This window comes from Lipotes vexillifer, unplaced genomic scaffold, assembly GCF_000442215.2.
Source record: "Lipotes vexillifer unplaced genomic scaffold, Lipotes_vexillifer_v1.1 scaffold459, whole genome shotgun sequence".
Taxonomy (NCBI): Eukaryota; Metazoa; Chordata; class Mammalia; order Artiodactyla; family Lipotidae; genus Lipotes; species Lipotes vexillifer.
Genome location: NW_006769874.1, coordinates 3,397,571 through 3,418,735, shown reverse-complemented (window position 1 = coordinate 3,418,735; position 21,165 = coordinate 3,397,571). Strand labels below are relative to the sequence as shown.

Below are 21,165 nucleotides of genomic sequence, written 5' to 3'. Positions count from 1 at the left end.
ACGACGCTGGGGAACCCATGTGGAAAAGGAGCTGTGGCCTCTTAATGTGGCTCCAACACACTCTGGAGTCTAAGCCCAAGACGCAGGGCTCTGACTGAACTGCCTGTGGTCCCGTGCACTCAGCGCCAAGGCACAGCACTGCCTTCAATACGAAATGTGCTGAGCACTGGGCCTTCGACCAGCACCCAACAGGAGGCAGAGAGGGTCCAGCCGTGGACCAGCCCCAATTGTCACGTGTCCAGTACATCTTGAAACATCCTCACCGGGGCGATGAGATGCTATGCTCACAGCAGACCCCTTGCTAATGTGGTACAGCTCGAATTTCAGAACAGAATTTTCCTTTCCACTAACTCCTATTTCTTTTCCTTTTAATTTCCCAATCAAAAATGACCAAGAGGGCTTCCCTGGTGGCGCAGTGGTTGGGAGTCCACCTGCCGATGCAGGGGACGCGGGTTCGTGCCCCGGTCCGGGAGGATCCCACGTGCCGCGGGGCGGCTGGGCCCATGAGCCGTGGCCGCTGGGCCTGCACGTCCGGAGCCTGTGCTCCGCAGCAGGAGAGGCCGCAGCAGTGAGAGGCCCGCGTACCGCAAGGGGAAAAAAAAAAAAGACCAAGAACTTTCCAAGGAGCCCTGGTAGTGCCAGGAAAGATGCCAGCCACCTCCTGTAAGCTAGGCTTCGGGGTGGCTCAGATAGGTCTCCCCGAGCGCCGGGGGTGGGAGAGGTGAGCCTGGAATGTTCCAGCAGTTGGGGGCCTCCCCCTGGAATGAGATGGTTTATCGTTTTGTTGGTTTCAGGGACCCAATGCAGCAGAGAGGAACTGACAGGCAAACAAAGCCCCAGTGTCTCTTTGGCTCATTCCAAAAGAAAAGAGTGAAAGCAAATTTAAACCACGAAGCACCCTGGGGCGGAGCAAAGAGGCTCTGAGAGCACGCAGTCTGGCTGGGACGCCAGGCCTGGGCTCCGCTAGGCTCAGTGACAGTAAGCTTCATAGAGGACTTTACACAACACTCTGGGCACGTGCCCAAGTCTGACGAAACCCTGGGGGTGAGCAAGGCAGCTACGTGCACCCCTTTTACATTCCGGGACAGGCACACAGGGCACCCAAATTAGAGGTACTGCTCACAGGACACAGCAGGAGCCAGGGTTCCTGAGGCCCAGGGCTCCTCCCACCACCGCCCGATGGGCAGGAACCAGGAAAGGACGGGGGCAAGTGACCACAGGAACATACACATCATGACATGTGATACCTTACCCGTGATTATTCTCTGGCTGAGGCATCCCTGTCTTAAATGATACAGATAGAAGAATCTAAGAATCCACCCTCCCCCTTTCAAGTCGCTTAAGACAGGGGACTTCACGAGTTACTTATTTGCTATACAATTCAGAATATTACTTAACTGACTCTCCCTGCTAGCCATGCACCTGCATCTCTATCTATACGCATGCACGTGTGTTCATATGGGCTGTACAAACCAAGTATGAAAGGACCACGTAAGCAGACCCCGTCCTCTAGAGCTGTAGGCTGAACGCACACGTGGACAGTTACGATGCTGGCAGGAAAACTAGCAAGTACATACCCCACATTCAGAGAGGACAGAGTAGCGACTGGAGACTGACTGACTGACGGACGGCCTGGCCCCACCGTGCTCTCAGCACCCAGGAGACCAGTATCCTTGGTCACTGCCTTCCCTGCTTTATAAAAAAGCCTGTCTTTTTTTTTTAATGCCAAGTAATACTGTTTTTCTTCTTTCTTTTTTTATATTCCTGCAGATTAAGGGTTCCTATATTCTTTGATTTCATATATAGCAGACTTCTATGTCTGTAAATGAATGTGTGTACAGTATATATATAAAAAATGTGATATAATCTTTACAAATATAATCTAATCACCTGGATATATTTTTTTTTTTTTGCGGTACGCGGACCTCTCACTGTTGCGGCCTCTCCCGTTGTGGGGCACAGGCTCCGGACGCGCAGGCTCAGCGGCCATGGCTCACGGGCCCAGCTGCTCCGCGGCATGTGGGATCTTCCCGGACCGGGGCACGAACCCGCGTCCCCTGCATCGGCAGGCGGACTCCCAACCACTGCGCCACCAGGGAAGCCCCATCACCTGGATTTTTAATAAATGTGTAAATACACATATCATTTAAAAGGACCTTTCCACGAATGGAAAGATATACCATGCTCATGGACTGGAAGAATGAATATTGTTAAAATGACCATACTACCCAAGGCAATCTACAGATTCCATGCAATCCAAGCAAAATACCAATGGCATTTTTCACAGAAATAGGACACTCCTACAATTTGTATGGAACAAAAGACCCCAAATAGCCAAAGCCATCTTGAGAAAGAAGAACAAAGCTGGAGGCATAACACTCCCTGACTTCAGACTGTATCTCAAAGCTACAGTAAACAAAAGTTAGTACTGGCACAAAAACAGACACAAAGATCAACAGAACGGAATAGAGAGCCCAGAAAAAAATCCATGCAAAAGTGGTCAACAAAGGAGCCAAGGATATACCATGGGGAAAGGACAGTCTCTACAAGTGATACTGGGAAAACTGGACAGTCATATACAAAACAATGAAACTGTATCTACACCATACACAAAAATCAACTCAAAATGGATTAAAGACTTGAACATAAGAGCAGAAAAAATAAAACTACTAGAAAAAAACATAGGCAGTAAGCTCCTTGACATCAGTCTTGGCAATGACTTTTTTGGATTTGACACCCAAAGCACAGGCAGCAAAGGCAAAAATAAACAAGTGAGAATACAGCAAACTAAAATGCTTCTGCAGATTAAAAGATATAAACTACTGTGTATAAAAAAAATAAGCTACACAGATATATTGTACAACACAGGGAATAAAGCCAATATTTTATAACAACTATAAAAACTATAAATGGAATATAACTTTTAAAACTGTGACTCATTGTGCTGTATACCTGTAACATATACTATTGTACATCAACTATACCGAAAAAAAAGGGAAAAAAAAGCTTCTGCACAGCAAAGGAAACCATCAACAAAATGAAAAGGTAACCTACTGAATGGCAGAAATCATTTGCAAATCATGTATCTGACAAGGGGTTAATATTCAAAATATATAAATAACTCATACAACTCAATAGCAAAAAAACAAAACAATCTGATTAAAAAATGGGCAGAAGATCTGAATAGACATGTTTCCAAAGAACACATACAGATGGCCAACAGGGACATGAAAAGGTGCTCAACATCACTAATCATCAGGGAAATGCAAATCAAAACCACAATGAGATATCCCCTCGTAACTGTCAGAATGGCCATCATCAAAAAGCAAGAAATAACAAATGTTGGAGAGGGTGTGGAGAAAAGGGAACCTTTATGCACCGTTGGTGGGAACGTAAATTGGTGCAGCCACTCTGAAAAATAGCATGGAGGCTCTTAAAAGTTAAAAACAGAACTACTATATGATCCAGTAATTCCACTTCTGGGTATTTATCAGAAAAAAATAAAAAGACTATCTCGAGGAGATCTGCACCCCTATGTTCACTGCAGCACTATTTACTACAGCCAAGACACGCAAACAACCTAAGTGTAAGTGTCCACCGATGAGTGCAATGGATAAAGAAACTGTTACACACACACACATACATACACACACACAATGGAATATCATTCAGCCGTAAAAAAGAATGAAATCTCATCATTTGTGACAACATGGATTGAGGGCATGACGCTAAGTGAAATAAATCAGGGGAAGACAAATGACATATGATTTCACTTCTATGTGGAATCTTAAAACAAAACAAAACAAAAACAAAAACAAACTGATAGACACAGAGAACAGATTGGTGGTTGCCAGAGGCGGGGTAGGAGGTGGGCCAAATGGGTCAAAGGGTTCAGAAGGTAAAAATTTCCAGTTACAAAATAAATAAGTCATGGGGAATGTTCCTGTAAAACACCAACCAAATGTAAAGAAGGCTGGCAAGTGCGCCACCCCTTTGGTCAGGAGGGCCATCCTCAGAGGTGTGACAGTCAGTACCTGCAAGTCTGCAAGCTCCATGGTGGTCTTTCCTTCGAGGCACAGGGCCTGCGCAATGAAGGCATGCAGATCCTCCAGACAGAGGGTGTCCACCTGCGTGGGAGACACAGCCAGCGTCAGCCCCAGGAAAACCAGCTCTGACCAAATATAGGCATGGGACACATGCATGTGCACATACACACATACACTCGTACACACACACACACACACACACACACACGCAGCAGAACAGACGCCAGTGGAGGTGAGCAGGGTGTTTTCTCCCACCACCCACAGTCCCTGGTGTGAAAATCTCCATGACACCTAGGGCCAAGCTGGACAGGGGAGCCTATTACTCACTCGCGAGGCAGAACGCTCCAGAGCGCCTGGGGAAAGCCTGAGCTGTGACTAAGTCTAAGTCTTGGAGAAACACAGGTCATCAAGTTTTGACACAAATTTCCAGAACTGACAATTCAGGGGTTTGCAGACAGAGAGCACCCACAGCTGGCCTGAGCCAGAGTGATCAGAGCTGGGATAAACACCCACCCTTGCCAGTCCCAGACATCAACTGTGTCCTCAGATCCCAGTTTAAAGGAAACCAGGATTCCCCACATATGAGTCCCCTCCCATCCTTTGTGGAATCAAAGAGCCTAACCAAAGTGTGAGTGAGAAGCAAGGAGAGACAGAGATATGGCGAAAGAGACGGACCCTGGAAAGGAGGAGGGGATGGAGATCAAAGACGGCGCCAGGCCCGGCCGTCGGCAACACCTCTGCACCCTCCTCACAGGGTCACGAGGCTCAGCCACCAAATGCCACACTGCTCCCGTCACTATCCATTTCCATGTTTACTCCAAAATAGTTGTTGCCTTTGTATAAATGACAGCTGTAATTATTTCAGGGAAAACCCAAGAAATCTACAAACGTGCAGCACTCGTGACCAAGAAAAAAGATCCCAATCCACAGAAGCAAGACCAAGCAGAAAGTTGTTTTTTTTTTAAACCCATAAACCCTCACCTCTCTCTGCTTAGACAGGTTTGTTGGCATACAGCAACTTTTGCAGAAGGCTGATTTTAAAAGACACTACCTATGAGAAAGGAATAACTCTTTCATGTCCTATTTTTTTCAGTTAACCTATTTCATACTCTGCCACCACCTTTGTAATTAACAAATCTATAACATATCAGAGGAGGCAAGTCTTAGTAATACCAATCTTTTAGAATTTTGAATAATGGATATTATTATGATAAAATATTTGCTCCAGTATAGATTATAAAAATATGTAAACTTTCTATGATGCAAACTTACACTCCCAGGAAAGCTTCCCAGATAAGCCTCTGATAAAAAATGCTGCTCACCTGGAGGTACGAATCCAAGTGAACAAAAGAGAGGGTTTTGTTTCTCTACGGGTTCTGTACACTGAACAGCACGCAGTTAACCCGTGCGGCACATCAAAACATCTAATTTAAGCTTAACTATATAAAAGTACAGTATTTTTTAAAAACTACCTTTTTAGTCTTATTAATCCTGAGAGAACAGTTATCCCCGTGAATAATAACACAGTACAGTACCTTTTGATCTGAGGGACAACGCTGATGTGTCGATTTGTTTTCTAGTTTTAAAAAGTTCCAATTTGAATGTGTCCTTGCAAGTCAAACCAACACTGAGTCTCTCCCATGCTGACTGACTTACACTAAAGAGATGTTCACTGAAAAGGCAGTTACTAGTGTAAAGAAGGTAAAAGTAGAAGTCTTCCTGATGCTTGTCTTGCTTCAGGGTTATACAAATATGAGATGTAAAGTGACTGTTCTGTGATTTGGAATTCTTTTCCTGTTGGAAGTGGATTTTCATAACTAACGATCACTTACTTGCACAGCTGACAAGAAAGCAGAGCTGTATCGGGTGACTGTGAATGGGTTCAAGGACCTATCTCTACTGCTGGAAAAAATAATGCAAAACGTAGTCCTAGGAGCGCTAACACATGGCATCACTATCCATACGTTCACCAGGAGTACTGAGAAGAAAACCACTGATCTTTCTGGAGGAGAAAACTCAGCTATTGGTCATCTACCACTTCCCAATTCCCTCTATGGGTCCACCTCAGCCACCTGTAGATTCATAAACAATGAACAGAAAATATTAACTGATAATACATGCATGTACATTTAGTAAAAATGTAAAAAGAAATATATTTTTACATTTAAATACTAAATAATCCTGCCATCATTTATTGATTTACACTTTGCTGAGTCTGGTGCAAATAAAGGAAAGTTCTACTCAAAACTAAAGTTGATACTGGTGCATGTGAAACCAATAAAGAAGCAATAAAATCTCTAAGGGTGATTTAACTATATATACCACGTTTGTACAAAATGCAAAATACAGGACTAGCTATAAAATGGCAGAGGACTTTTAGAAAGGAAAAATCAGTGTATGATTCCCCTGAAATGTAATTCTACCATAAGTTTCTTAAAGACAATGAATTCAGGTTTGAAAAACAGAAACATAATTTTCTATTCCAGAGAAATGAAAACTTGATAGTTATGGCAAAGCGGACGCAGACCTATCACCTACGGAGACCAGAGGGAGGGGACAGCTGCTGGGGATCAGGAAAGCTGGTGAGAAGGTCTACATGGCTAAAGAAACAGACACTTGATGGCAAAGGACTTTTACAAACAGTTCAGCTGGGGAAGGGAAACCGGAGACGGAAGGTATTTAAGCCCTTCTTTTGTTGAGGCGTCCCAACGTTAGGCGAATGTTTTCAGTGGCCCTTGTAAGCTCCCTGCATAAACTAACGAACCGCAGAAACGAGGACCTGGCGGCACCTCCCCGCGCGTGGCCCAGCTGCATGGGTGGGGGTGGCTGACCATGACAACCACCCTGGTGGGCTTTTCTCTGGGCACCTGTGCAGGACACTTCTCGCCTTCTACAGAATGCCTGGCCAGTAGCCTCAGGAAGAAGGTGTGCCCCCGTTCGCAGGCTGAAAAGCGAACATTTGTTCGGTGACTTAGGAAAGCTGAAGCAGTCTCCCTTGGTAGCTCTGTGCTTCTGGGAAGAGCTGTGACTCTAGCCGGGTCAGCCGGACTGCAGCGCTGGACCTTCTCACCATGACATGAAACCCCACCAACAGGAACCACCACCCACGTAGGGACACAGAACAGTCCAGAGCCCAAAAAGCTCAGCAAGCGTGAGCAAAGTGCAACAGGGCTCCTGCACGGGTCAGACGCCTCAAGCCTCTATCACACTTAGGTGCAGCGCCCACCTCTAAGTCCGGCAGCAGACGGGGCTTCTCAAATGTACGCCCACACAGAACCCTCACTTGAGTCCGAGCATTTCGAAGGACTAGAATTTACGGAACAGACACTGGGCAGAGATGGTGCAGGGGACCAACCCATGGCTACATCCCAGAGCACCACACCCCACGAAAGGCGAGGGCCAGGAGTGAGGGGTGACAGCAGCAGCTTCGACAGGAAAGGAGATTACCTGCACAAAGAGGTAGATCAGGAGGCAGCACAACGCTTGAAAGGGGCTCTCGACCACCTGCAGTTCTTCTCGCGAGGAGGAAAGGTCAAAACAGGCCAGGAGTGTGTCCAAGCGCTGGGCCTGTAGTCCTGCCTCTTGGCTCAGCCACAGTAGCTTCAAACTAGGCGTTCCCCCTAGTTAGAGGAAAGTCCATTTACCATTATTCTTTGCACTAGCAGGTTATAACACGCGTCTGCAGAAATACAATAAAGGAATAAAGGGCACTAACCTCTTCCCTTCCCGATATCCGTGGGCTTTAAAGTGTAAAGCAACTGGAAATAAACATGAACAGAACTTCCTGGTTTAAACAAGCAGAAACCCTAAAAGGTCAGCATATATGTATTTCACTGAAACCAGTCTTCTTTTTTTAAATGGCTACATTGTGGGGGAAGAGGGCTTTTTCCTACCGGTGTTGCTCACTGTACTGTCTTAGGGCATGAGACACAGCACAGCTGCGACGTGGCGCTTGGCGGAAACACCACCAATTTGCTGTTAGTTTGCTGTTATTTCCCCAGACTAGTGGTTTTCAAACTTCAGTGTGCAAAAGAACCAGCTGCCAAAATTGTAAAAAATACATTTCCTGGGGTCTGTATGCAGAAATTCTGCTTTGCTAGGTAAAGTACCTGGGAGTCTGCACTGAACAAACTAGAGACTGGGATAAGCAGGGCACCTGTGAGCCCCATGCTTTGGAAAGCACATCCCTAGAACTATTAAACAGAAATTCCTAAAATATTAAAATTCTACTAAATTTGTGTTTTATTCCTACATTTCATATATATGTTTAAATTAAAATCAAAGAAAAGAAAAACTTCTCACTCATTTACCCAAGTCACCATCAATGGCAGCACGAGTCTGGAGGAAGACACAGCAGCCCTGCTCCTTCTGCCCAGAGGGGCCAGGCCTGGGCTGGGCCAGGTCCTGCCAAGAGCAGCAGCTGTGACTTTCTGTAGGTCCCGTGGCTGTAAGGCATCCTCAAGTGCAAGGACGGCTGGACCTAATCATCCCACAACTTCACTAAGAAAACAAAACTCACTAACCAAATGGTATCAGAATTAAGTGACTCAAAAAAGGAAGTTCTTCCCCTTTTCTGTTTATGCTTCTCACAATGCCATTCAATATTCTCAGGTGTGTATTTCCCACCATCAGAAGTGAAACAGCCCAGCAAAAGTCACTTGCATTTCTGATATAGCTGAAGTGTTCCCTCCTCCCCAAAATACTTTTTCATTATTTATTAAATCATCTTTTCCCTTGGAAGAAAGAAAATGAAGGTAATTTTGTTTTGGCAAAAAAAAAAAAAAAACAACGGCACTAGTTTTTAAGATGGAAATATTATTCCAAGAGAATCACAGGGTCAGCTATTCCTTCTTAGAAACACGCTTTTCCGGAAAACAATCATCTTGCAGGGGTCTGCAAATAGCAGCCTGTGGGCAAAATCCAGCTCATTGTCTGTTTTTGTACAACCCATAAACTATTAATGACTTTCACATTTTTTAAATAGTTGAAAATAGCAAAGTAAAAATATTTCACAATATGAGAAAATTGTGTAACTCTGCCAGAAAAGATCAAGGGTAGCCCTTACACTTTACCCAGAGTTCCATGGGCAGCTGAGATGTTCCAAAGAACAATCCAGAGATCTAAGCAGGTGATCTGGTCTGTAGGTCACCAACTACAATACATTGCCTCTGAAACACATCAGCTTCAAAAACCAAATTCTGTCACCTGGCAAAGGTTTTTGCCTGAAACCGTGGACAGACAGGAAAGTCTCAAGGCTTTTCGGAGCAACCGAGCCCTGGAGGGGCACGCAGAGGGACAAGGAAAGTGGTCATTTCTGTGAATGACAACTTGGAAGACTGTCTGAGATGCCTGGGAGGACCCACCCCAGGGTGGAGGCTGCTGGATGCCTCACTAGTAACAAAGCAATGGTCCGGTGTGTGCTTTTATAGCTATAAATGCACGAGTGAATGAATACACTCCTACACTCTAAGCCATGGCATTTCTGTGTGCTTTCTATACGGAAATAATGTAATCGTTGGGTTTTAGTTATCCTATGATTATTTTCCTTGCATATTCCTAGGGTAAGAAACCATAAAACTGTCTGGTTTGTGTGCACTCTGAGAACGAGAGAGGTGACACTTCCAGAAATTAACCTGCATACACTGTGTGTCTCAAGTTTACTTGTGAAGGTTTTAATTCATAAGTCTGATTTAAATGAATATTTATTTAGCATTCTGTTTGAAAGAGCACCCCTGGCGAAAAAAAGACAAAATAAAAAACGCTGACTACTCACATGCAAACTGAATCTTTATTCTGGTTGGATAAATTTCAGTAGCTTATGTACAATAAGTAAACAAATTCATTCAGATATAAATGGACTAGAATGAGTTGGCATCGCAACGTGTTAAACCCTAAACTCCCACGGATGAGACCCTTTCACGCTTTGCGAAATGACGGCGTACACTGTTTCTACCTAATGTATTCAGAATCTAGTGAATTAGGTAGAAAAAGCAGCCACTGGCTTGTGACTCACGTGTGTATTTGTAACATTCAGTTGGCAAAGCTTCCAATCATCTTTACAAATGGAAGAAAAACATGACTGAGGTTTTAAATCCATTTATTCTAATCCACAGCAACAGGGAGGTGGCTTCAGAGGCTGGGGCCCTGACAGCATCTCCTCACGAGGAGCACATGCTCTCACCCACAGAGCAGGTTGGTGACCTCCAGTTACCACCCACAGAAGCCTCCAAGATGTGACAACACTTGTTTCACCTGTATTAACAAGTGTCAAGATGGAAACCTTCAACAGTACATGTTAAGAGGAGCTGAAACAAGAAAACTTCACTACAGTTGTTTATCAAATGATGGAAGGAGTCAAATATAGCCCCTTCTTGTCATAAAATATACCGCTCCACCTCATTTCATTTTATAAAATAGTCTTCTAAGATGACCTGCAAGATTCTAGTGAGTCAAACATCTTTACATAGCCAAGAAATACTAAGTTTACTCACTGATTCTTGAACAACACTTTAAAAAAATCATTCTACTGGGTTGGCCAAAAAGTGCCCTCAGTTTTTAAGTAAAAATAAAAGACACATTGTTCATTTTCACCAAGAACTTTATGGAACAATGTATTCACCCTTTTGTTCCACTACCTTCTGCCATCTTTCAGGCAACTTCATAATTCCATCTTCCCCAAACTTTTTATCTTTTTGACCAAAGAATTGTTCCAGGTGCCTTTCACAGTCTTCCAGGGAATGGAAATTTTTTCCATTAAGAGAATTTTGTAAAGACCAAAATAAATGGAAATCCAAAGGTACAATGTCTGGTGAATACAGAGGATGAATCAGAACTTCCCAGCCAAGCTGTAACAGTTTTTGCCTGGTCATCAAAGAAACATGTGGTCTTGCATCATCCTGATGAAAGATTATGCATTTTCTGTTGACTAATTCTAGATGCTTTTCATCGAGTGCTGCTTTCAGTTGGTTTAATTGGGAACAGTACTGGTTGGAATTAATCGTTTGGTTTTCCGGAAGGAGCTCATAATAGAGGACTTCCTTCCAATCCCACCATATACACAACATCACCTTCTTTGGTTGAAGACCGGCCTCTGGTATGGTTGGTGGTGGTTCATTTCGCTTGCCCCACGATCTCTTCCGTTCCACATTATTGTACAGTAACCACTTTTCATCACCTGTCACAATCTGTTCTAAAAACGGAACGTTTTCATTACATTTCAGTAGAGAATTACATGTGGAAATACGGTCAAGAAGGATTTTTTCGCTTAACTTACGTGGAACCCAAACATCCACATAACCAGCTGGTGCAAATGATTTTCAGCTCTTGAGTTGGATACTTTGAGCATGTCGGCTGTCTCCTGCATGGAATAACGCTGATTGTTCCCAGTTAATGTCTCGATTTTGTGGCTACCAACTTCAACTGGTTTACCCGACCGTGGAGCATCATCCAGTGAGAAATCTCCAGCATGAAACTTCGCAAACCACTTTTGACACATTCGATCAGTCACAGCACCTTTTCCATACGCTGCACAAATCTTTTTTTGCATTTCGGTTACATTTTTACCTATCTTGAAATAATAAAGCAAAATATGCCAAAAATGTTGCTTTTTTTCTTCCATCTTCAATGTTAAAATGGCTACACAAAAATTCACCAATTTTGGTAAGTCTTTTATTAAACGCATGCTGATATGACAGCTGTCACATACAATCTAACAAAACTGTTTTGAATGAAGTTAAAGATAACTAAGTGCTACTAGAGCCACCTTACGGAAAAAACGAATGAACTTTTGGCCACCCCAACAGACAGACAAATTACCAATTAGATACGTGCAATCAGCTTTCCTAGGTTGGTAAAATAAGGATATGCTTATTATGACTAAAAAATGGCTCTGTGAAGAAAAAAGGAAATCATCTACACTTTGTCTAAAGAAGAATCTCCAGTCCTAGAGCTAGAAAGCTATTTCAAATGCTTGCCTGTTAAGCGGTCCAAGACTCACACCACAAAATGCAGAACATCCGTAAGTGAAGTGTGATGAATGACCAAACACACATGGACGCAAGGATCCTGTAAGGATCGTCTGGGGAAAGGAAGCTAAATTTCAAGGTACACCCTTCTTGTGTTACCAGGAACATCATCTTTCATGACACATTGTAAGATAAACAGAATGTAATATCTATACAATTATAAACGTAATATAGCTAGTACATCTGGATGTGTGTATATGTACACACACATAAAGATGGGGATGTGGATGGAATATATGCATGTAAATGAGCTCCCTGAATAAAATATACCAGTAATGAAATTAATTTTTCTGCTCCCTGGCTGGTCATTTATAATTCTTTCCCCTTTTGAATTCTTACCTAATTTTTAGGTAATCTTTATAATTTTTCTGCTCCCCTTCTGTCTCCTTTCCACTTTGTTAAAAAACATCTGATTTATTTTTTATTTCCACCATTTAAGAAAGCAAGTGTTAAATCATGTGTGCTGTTAGAGGAAAGTCTTTTTTTCTACATTGGCCACTACATGGGGAGACTCACTGAAAATGTAACATCCACGATATCAACCTAATGGGACCATCTCAGGAGAACAAGAAGGATCAGACACGGTCTCCCCTAAAGCAACAGCTCTAGCAGTGCCGCTGGCCTGGCTGGAAAGGATGGCTTTAATCAGGCAGCAAGGACACCCTGCACCTGTGCACAAGGGGCCTGCCAAGGTGAGGATCAAGCAGCAGGAGTCCACTGGTTTTCATCCCACATGTCAGGGTGAGGATGTAAAACACCTGAGACAGGAATTGGATAGTCCATTTTCCAATTTAGTCTAAAACCACCTGGCATTTTTCCTCATGGATATAGAAAGCTATTTATATATAAAAATCTTGTCATCTTGTATCATTATTAACATAAGCATGAACAGAGTCAATCATCTAAACCACCTGCAACAAAAGTTCAAGATCCCATTTCCAGTTTCCTAGTGATGGCAGACGTGCCAGCTCCTTCTGGAAGCAGAGCCCCAACTGCAGTCTGGGTGTGCCACACGCACAAACCTGTGGTTCACAGACCCAGAAGCAGTCTCTCTGATAAATGAATGACTTCTAGAGCTTATTAAAACCTTATATGGAGTGGTCTCTAAAATTAACTCATAATAATGAATAACCAAATATTCTCCATAATTCAAATGAGGAAAAGAACTATCATAATCACTTTCCACATTATTTTTGGAAAGATCCTATAAAATGAAAATTACATATACAGCAGAACATTTCTGGGAAACGGTTTTGGCTATCCTTTAAAAATACTTCTTGCTGTAAAACCAAATGTCAATTCATCTTAATTTGTTTTTGTGATAAGCACCTTTTTAGGTTTGAGTATATCACTCACCAACTGAGAGAGTAAGGAAATATTCCTTCAACTTCTCTCCCTATACAATTCCACTTATAAGAAAAATGTTTTGCAGTGTTCAAATCCTTATTTGGTAAATTATAGGCTTGAGTGATAGAAAACAATAGTGACTTGAGAGAATTTAATACATACAAAAACGGAATATAAACGTTTTAGAAAAGTATTTGTTTTCCAAAACAATAACGAGGGGCCACTAAAATAAACCCTGAACCCCCTCTTCTTCAGCTGTCTGTAAGTAAAACACTATCTCCTACAAACATGCTCGACCTTTTTCTGATACTAACAACTCACAGGAAGGAAGGATTTACTTCAACTAATTTTTAGGAGAACTTTGCTTTTTCCTCCCCTCCCATTATGTGTTTTAAGATACCTCCCTTGAAAAAACATTTTTTCCAGTTAAGATAACTTTCCTTCGCATCCCCTCCCCAGTTCCTCAAGCCCACCTTCAGTGGTGGTAACAAGACGAGAACTGACTCAGAGTAGCAAGAACCCAGCCTTGTTAGTTGGGTGGGTTTCACTGAGTGACGGCCAGACGTCAGGTCCTGGGGCCTGACCCATGATGACCTTTCTTCCCTCCCCCCCCCCCCCCCCGCCCCCGCATGCACCTTGAGCAGTGGGAGGGGAACAAGGCAGGACGATTCGGCAGACTGGCCCCGGGAAAATTGGTATAATGCCCTTTCCTCAGTTGTTTTGGAACTTTATTAGATACATTGCTCTGGGACCCACGGTAGAAATGAAAATTAGTACGTGTACAGTTCTGGAAAAGTATGTTTCCACAGAGATCAGTACTGGACTTGCATCACATGGTGAACATATCAGTGATTTATTTCAATCAGGGCTGTCTGTACCTGGAATGCTCATCTGCAGAGGCCTGACGAGGTCCGGCTGCCTCAGTGGGTTCCCAGAGTACACAAACCACTCCTTGACAGTGGGGCAGGTGCTGGCACCACCTGAGTAAAGACAGCTGTGTCAGTGGACATGCGTGAGTGCCAATTCATCACCAGGCTAACGCTGCACCAGACCCACATCGGCCAGGACCAACTCCACGCTGGTGAGTATAGTGAGTTCTCACATCCAAGGTCACTGAGAGGCCTTGGGCTTCCAGCAGTGGGTCCCCTACCCTCTGATCTGACGGCCATCCGTTCACTCCAACAAGAATGATAACCTTGTGGGGGGGATGGCAGGATCACCTGGGTAAGCGATTACCAGGCAGAGAGGGAGATGACTCCTGCAGCATTCTGCCTTCCTTCCTTCCCACCTTCCCACCATTCCAGAAAACATTTACAGAGAACTGGAAGAACAGGACAGTCCTTTCTGTTCTTAAATTCACTACTTTACGCAACTATCAAGACTACTGTTAGGTCAGACAATTCAGAAAGCTGATAGAAATAATCTAGAATTAAAGGCCTTTCTGTCTGTTGCTGGATTATTAATTGCTACAGAAGTTCAGCTGGCTTCCATTCCTGTACCGTGCTCAGCAATACCGTGCTCAGCAAAGCGGAGGTGGCGGAAGCCTGTCCTACTCAGCATTCTCACTCAGCCTCTCCAAGCCATCGGCGTCTGGTTCCCCTGTGGCCTCCAGACCCTGCACCCCGCCCCCCCCCAGGGCCCTCACCACACCAGCCCTGGCCTGGGGCCCACAAGGGCAACTCCTGGCCTCCTCCCTTCACGCCGGCACTGCCCTGTTGAGAGCAGCCTCCTCTTCAGCCTCACCCCCTTTCAAGCCATTCTCCACGTCAACGGGGCTTTTGGGATTTTGCTTTTTTAAAAATGAAAATCTGACCAGGTCGGTCACTCTTTCTAATTAAGATCCCCCAATAGCTGCCCAGGGACCAGAACAAAGTGCGGACCTCAGAGCCCAGCAATCGCCCGGGGGGGGGGGGGGGGGGGGGTGACCGGTTCCCGGGTGGCTGATGCTGCTGGTCTGGGGACCCTGGAGAACCACAGCTCCAGCTCACATGCCGTGTTCCACTCAGCTGCAAATCCCCAGGCTCACCTTGTCTTTTTATAAATGTATTTATTTATTTATTTTTGCCTGCGTTGGGTCCTTGTTGCTGCACGCGGGCTTTTCTCTAGTTGCCGCGAGCGGGGGCTACTTTTCGTTGCGGTGCGCAGGCTTCTCATTGCGGTGGCTTCTCTTGTTGCAGAGCACGGGCTCCAGGCACACGGGCCTCAGTAGCTGTGGCACGTGGGCTCAGTAGTTGTGGCTCGCAGCTCCAGAGCGCAGGCTCAGCAGTCGCGGCGCACGGGCTCTAGTTGCTCCACGGCATGTGGGATCTTCCCTGACCGGGGCTCGAACCCGTGTCCCCTGCATTGGCAGGCGGATTCTCAACCACTGCGCCACCAGGGAAGCCCTCACCTTGTCTTTTCTTATCTCTGCATCCCCCCCCCGCAGAGGCCCACTTCCCTTGACGGGCACTTGGTGAACTCCCCCTTTCCCTCACTCTCAGCTTAGGCATCAGTCCCTCTAGTGCAGGGCCAGCGCCTCCCCCTGCACCCCCCAGCACCCCATGCGTCCCTCCCCTAGTTCTCTGGCCAGAGTGCCGCATATGCCTGCATATTTCCCGCGGCTGCCCACCCTAACTGTGAGCTCCCCAAAGCAAGAACCGTGTCTTCTTCATATAAAACAAGGCCCAGAGCAAATATTCATTAACTGTTAAGTTTAATGAGCAAATTCATCTTAGTCTAAATTTCACACATACCAAAAAATTTTTAAAAAGAAAGAAAATCTGAGAAGTATTCTTGATGTTATTAAAAACAAAGCAATCCACTTTCTATATAAACCTCTTGGCCTAGGTTTCCATTACATTAAAAAACAGCCAGGGCTTCCCAGGTGGCGCAGTGGTTGAGAGTCCGCCTGCTGATGCAGGGGACACAGGTTCGTGCCCCGGTCCGGGAGGATCCCACATGCCACGGAGCAGCTGGGCCCGTGAGCCATGGCCGCTGAGCCTGCGCGTCCGGAGCCTGTGCTCCGCAACGGGAGAGGCCACAGCAGTGAGAGGCCCGCGTACTGCAAAAAAAACAAAACAAAACAGCCAACTGAGTGAATACTGTCCTACTCATGCCAAGAGACAAACCTTAGTAGGTTTAGTAAGTTACACTCAACCGCTGACATTAATGCACCTAGCCTGCCAACTGACACCTTGGGAATCACTAAAACATTCACAAAACCACACTTCACACCGCGTGCAAGTGACCATCTTTCATCTAAAACTGTTCACAGCACAGAGGTTCAGAGTTGACATCTCAAAGTTTAAATTCTAAATAACACACAAAGAAAGTAAAGATAGGTTCACATTGGGCACTGGTATCCTTTATTTAAAAACACCTGATAGGGGCTTCCCTGGTGGCGCAGTGGTTAAGATTCCGCCTGCCAATGCTAGGGGACACAGGTTGGAGCCCCGGTCCAGGAAGATCCCACATGTCGCGGAGCAACTAAGCCCATGCGCCACAACTACTAAGCCCGCGTGCCTAGAGCCCATGCTCCGCAACAAGAGAAGCCACCACAATGAGAAGCCCGCGCACCGCAATGAAGAGCAGGCCCCCACACACCGCAGCTAGAGAAAGCCCGTGCGCAGCAACTAAGACCCAATGCAGGCAAAAAATAAATAAATGAATAAAAATTAAAGAAATAAAATAAAATAAAAACACCTGACAGACCTTCTGTTATTTCCTTTCTTGTTAAGAGCCAGGGAAGTCATCTTTTGGACAAATATTCCAAGAGAAAGGCCACACAGCATCAGTCGTTAAGCTGCAATCCAGGAGGAAACAGCTGCCCATCGAGAGAGCCCAATAGGAGCTGTGAGCCCACCTCTGCGTCAGGCCCGGCAGAGAAACAGGCCTAAGGCCAGCACCAACAGCAAGATCTCTCTTCCCTCAAAATCTAGACCATCACTGATGCCCAATCCCCTCTTTCCTCATTATTTAGACAAGCACTGACACCAAATTCCCTCTTTTCTCCAAAATTTAGACCACTGAGGGTTAAGTGGATATTAATTACAAAGTATTTCTTAATTAACAAAAGAAGGGAAGCTTTTGCTTTTGCAATAAAATGGTTAACTGACATCTGATGAGTTTAACTGACTAGGTCTCAGAACAACAAACTATGTTGCTTAAAATGCAGTACTTACAGCTATCTACTTATAGAGCCTTGAACAGGAAACTCTTAATTTTCAAATAAAATTAACTAGCCAGAGGATAAAAGTTCAATTAGAACTGCTGATCTGAAGTTTCATTCCCTAAACAACATTTTATAAATTGTGGGGAAGGATACAGGAAAAGAGGGATAAAAACAAGCATCTTCTCCGAAGTGGAGGGCAGGTGCCTGCAGGTGCTTCTGCGTCCTGCCCTCACCTGGTGAGCTGCCCGGTGACAGAGACCCTCAATACGCCTTCGTTTCCTCCTTCTGCCCGAAGAGGGTAAAAAGGCAGTGCAGAGCAGCTAGAAAATGCTATCAACATGGCAGAGTAAAGTCTGTAGTCTGGATAAGGTCTCTGTCCAGACCTAAACATTCATTTGGAAGCATTTTCACTGTTAATTCAGACTATGCCTACCACAGACACAGCTACAGCTCCCCACTCCTTCTAAAAGCCACAGCCGGATGCAAAGTGTTACCTGAAATCTTCTTAAAATAAAAATAAATGCATTTTGCTTGAAAATCCTATAGTTTAGCACATTCTCTGGGGTACCACATAATTTCAGAGGTTTTAATCTGGTATGCACTTTGAAACAACAGCAGAAATGTTTGCAATAATTTGGTGTGTCTGAATTAAAATAATCTTCTTAAATACCTACACATCAAGAAAAAGAGAAGAGGAAATAGAGTTTGGTAATTCCTAAAAGAAAAGGTTGATTTTCTCATTTGAACTTTCAATTTGCTAGGCTCTGAGTTCAAAAGAGCAAAGTAAGAACTCAAGTAAAATTTCTTTGCTAGTTTTGCTCTCTATTCACGCTGTAACATTTTATACGGAAAAAAGTAGCATAATCAAACTTGTTCTTCTGCTATTCCCAAAGGACAGACACATTACACGCTTTATAAAAGCTTCTAGTATAACGAAGACACTTTCCCCTGGGAGCAAAACTGTGCAACTGTCTACACGTCCAACCGCTCTCCCATAAAAACTCTTGATTATGCCAACACACACTCCCAGCAGTGCCCACTCCTCTCACACAACCTGGAGGGTCTGTGAGCACTGGGAGGGGAAAGAGAACGAGCAGAAGCAATGTCAACTTTAACCGCTCAAGTACTGGACTTTCAAGTTTGATAACAATCCTCCAGGCTTTAAAAAGTATACATATGTCCTTATGATCCTGTAATATTTTTTATATTGCTGGTTTAATCTGTAATTATGTGTGGCTTTAGTCCTTAAAAAAAGAGAAAAACTCCCCATTCTTTTTTGTATACATTTGAAAAAAAAAGTCACCTTTTAGGTCAACCTCTAGGACTTGGATGAGCTGATGGCCTATAGGCGCTTTGTAAAGGTGCCACACGGATGACATGACTCCCTGACCGCCCATCACAAGACTATCATTCTCCTGCAACTCCCGTGGATTCCCAGAATGTCTGCTAAGTGAAAACGAGGAGAGAATGACAAGGAAAAAGGCGAGCTAACCCTAACCCTAACTGTTAAAGACTGCCACAGGCACGGGCTCTTCTCCAGAGCTGCAAACCAGTGAGACAAGAGGAGAGCAGAACAGAATCTGCCTTCTTGCATCTTTCTGAGTTCCTTCTATTTCCTAAAATATATCAAGTTTTATGGTGATTCAACCTAATCTTATCATTAGGGAGACTAAAAAACAGAGACAGAGTTAAAATCAGTGGTAAGAATGGGTATGAAGCCAAGGATGGGCTGAGGTCTGAGTTGATTTCAGGGTTTCTCCCTACTTTTGGCCATGATGCCATTGAGCTGTCTAAATACCATATATTCAACTATATAAAATACATGTAAGGGCTCCCCTGGTGGCGCAGTGCTTGAGAGTCCGCCTGCCGATGCAGGAGACGCGGGTTCGTGCCCTGTTTCGGGAAGATCCCACATGCCGCGGAGCGGCTGGGCCCGTGAGCCATGGCCGCTGAGCCTGCGCGTCCGGAGCCTGTGCTCCGCAAATGGGGGAGGCCACGGCAGTGAGAGGCCCGCATAACGCAAGGAAAAAAAAAAAAAAAAAAAAAAATACATGTAAGAGTGACAGCGACCAACCACTCCCTAAAGAGGCACCCTCCAACATTCCAGATGAACTGGAGTATCCAACAGATTCATTATCCAAATCTTGCCCATAATTAGGAACTCCGAAGTATGAAGCCATCAATTTGGTGCTGTGCTTTGGCTCAGACCTCCAGCGTCCACAGCTGTGCACCTGCAGGAGCCCTAGTGCTGAGAGTCGATGACCGTGGAGTTAAAGGCAACTTTGATTCTAAACCTCACTCCAAATGAGTGGGCTCCTGCCTGCCAGTCAGACAGGACTTAGAGACAGCTGCTTACCTAGTGGGATTTGAGAGACCATCGCTCTCCCTCCCATGTCTGAAATTCAACCATTAGGGTAATCCTTTTCTAAGGAATGCCTTGCTAAATGCAAGTACTCCTGAAAAGGTAACATTTTTTTTTTTTTTTTTTTTGCGGTACACGGGCCTCTCACTGCTGTGGCCTCTCCCGTTGCAGAGCACAGGCTCTGGACGCGCAGGCTCAGCGGCCATGGCTCACGGGCCCAGCTGCTCCGCGGCATGTGGGGTCTTCCCGGACCGGGGCACAAACCCGCATCCCCTGCGTCGGCAGGCGGACCCCCAACCACTGCGCCACCAGGGAAGCCCAAAGGTAACATTTTAAACACACACTCAACATACATATCGGTCACCTAATTCACCTGAGAAATCTGCCAGGTGTGGCAAAATGCCCCCTGAACAGTCCCTGCTCTCTCAGCCTAGTGGGGAGGACGGCCACCGGACAACACCCATGTGAACAGGGCGCAAGTACGAACTGCCATAAGCTTAAGAATGAAAAGCACAAAGCTTCTTCAGAGGACATCAATTTTGATGACGGCATAAGGGAGGAATCTGGGGGAGTTGGCTTTCAAGGGCATAAGGGACAAAGAGAACTGGTCAGAAGGATGGGTCATTTGTAGACATGTGGATGGACCTAGAGTCTGTCATACAGAGTGATGTAAGTCAGAAAGAGAAAAATATCGTAGATTAACACATATATGTGGAATCTAGAAAAATGGTACAGATGAACCTATTTCCAGGGCAGGAATAGAGACGGAGACGTAGAGAATGGATATGTGGACACAGGGGTGGAAGGGGAGGGTGGGACGAATTGCGAGATTAGGACTGACATATATGCACTACCATGTGTAAAAGAGATAGCTAGTGGGAACCTGCTGTATAGCACAGGGAGCTCAGCTCAGTGTTCTGTGATGACCTAGATGGGTGGGATGGGGGTTGGGAGGGAGGTCCAAGAGGGAGGGGATATATGTATATGTACAGCTCATTCACTTCGTTGTACAGCAGAAACAAACACAACATTGTAAAGCAATTACACTCCAATAAAAAACAACAAAAAAGGATGGTCTGAGCCAGAAATATAAATTTTGTATTTTTCAACATGGGTTTGGTTTTTAAAGCAATGCAAGTGAATGAAATCACCTGTGGATAAAGGGGGCAAACGCAGCTTTGATGGCCTCCCACCAACAGAGCCACTGAGAACAGGAGCCAGGCCAGCAACCTGAGG

General features: G+C 44.9%; 1 protein-coding gene across 2 annotated transcripts in view; it reads right to left on the bottom strand.

Moving 5' to 3' along the window:
* The window catches only part of FAM120B (family with sequence similarity 120 member B), a 50,857-nt gene that overhangs the window by 18,603 nt on the left and 11,089 nt on the right, over positions 1-21,165 (bottom strand). For both annotated transcript variants that reach the window (XM_007445927.1, XM_007445926.1), the window contains 3 exons: positions 14,296-14,397; positions 7,494-7,666; positions 4,035-4,127 (listed from right to left, as the gene is read on the bottom strand). In XM_007445927.1, the coding sequence (XP_007445989.1) occupies positions 4,035-4,127; positions 7,494-7,666; positions 14,296-14,397 (368 nt within the window). The remainder of the gene's footprint in view (positions 1-4,034; positions 4,128-7,493; positions 7,667-14,295; positions 14,398-21,165) is intronic.